Source organism: Chiloscyllium plagiosum, unplaced genomic scaffold (genome assembly GCF_004010195.1).
Source record: "Chiloscyllium plagiosum isolate BGI_BamShark_2017 unplaced genomic scaffold, ASM401019v2 scaf_100103, whole genome shotgun sequence".
Taxonomy (NCBI): Eukaryota; Metazoa; Chordata; class Chondrichthyes; order Orectolobiformes; family Hemiscylliidae; genus Chiloscyllium; species Chiloscyllium plagiosum.
In genome coordinates, this window is record NW_025181843.1 from 1,615 (window position 1) to 2,509 (window position 895).

The following is an 895-nucleotide window of genomic DNA, read 5'->3' on the forward strand; positions in this document are numbered from 1 at the left end:
GGAGTGACAGAGATAGGGAGGGGGCGTAGGGGGCTGGAGGGGGTGACAGTGATAGGGAGGGGGTGGAGGAGGTGACAGTGATAGGGAGGGAGTGACAGAGATAGGGAGGGGGGGTGCAGTTCTCCAGAAGCTGGAAGGTGGAAGTCGGGAGGTGAGGGAGTGGAAGACCATCAGATCCCAAACTCAAGCCCCACCCTCTCATCTCCCCCCTCCCAGTCCGTCTGATCCCAACTCCACCTGAGATCCAATGGGAGGGTAAAACCCCTCAGAGGCAGGGGTCTTGGTCGGGTGGGGTCAGGGGTCAAGCGTTGGCGGTTGTCCCATGATGCCTCAGTTTGAGATCTGCTCCTCCTGCCAGGTCGAGGTGGGGATGGCGCTGTAGGGGTCGATGACCATGCGGGCGCAGCGGAAGATCATGGTGAGGAGGAAGAGGCAGAGCAAGGCTAGAAACGCCAGGGCGAAGGCCTTGTCCAGGTCAATGGAGCTGTGTTCGGCCTCCTGACCGGTGGGCAGCATGCTCCTGCCAGTCCACCACCTGAACACGTCACCTCTCTCTCTCCCTCCCTCTCTCTCTCTCTGGAGCCTCACAGAACAGATGGTCTTCCTCCTGCTCGAGGGAGAACAGCAAGTTACAGATTGTTACACCGTGACATACAAGCAAGAAGTGCTCCCTCAGCACTGACTCTCCGACAGCGCCTGCTCCCTCAGCACTGACCCTCCGACAGCACCCACTCCCTCAGCACTGACCCTCCGACAGCACCCACTCCCTCAGCGCTGACCCTTCGACAGCACCCACTCCCTCAGCGCTGACCCTCCAACAGTGCCCATTCCCTCAGCACTGACCCTTCGACAGCACCCACTCCCTCAGCGGTGACCCTTCGCCAGCACCCACTCC

At 61.0% G+C, this 895-nt stretch overlaps 1 protein-coding gene across 1 annotated transcript; it reads right to left on the bottom strand.

Moving 5' to 3' along the window:
• Window positions 1–45: 45 nt before the first annotated feature.
• LOC122545458 (cortexin domain-containing 1-like) lies at window positions 46–601 on the bottom strand. Its single transcript, XM_043684475.1, has one exon. It carries the CDS (start codon window positions 514–516, stop codon window positions 331–333), a length of 186 nt encoding a protein of 61 aa, XP_043540410.1. The 5' UTR covers window positions 517–601; the 3' UTR covers window positions 46–330.
• Window positions 602–895: the final 294 nt, after the last annotated feature.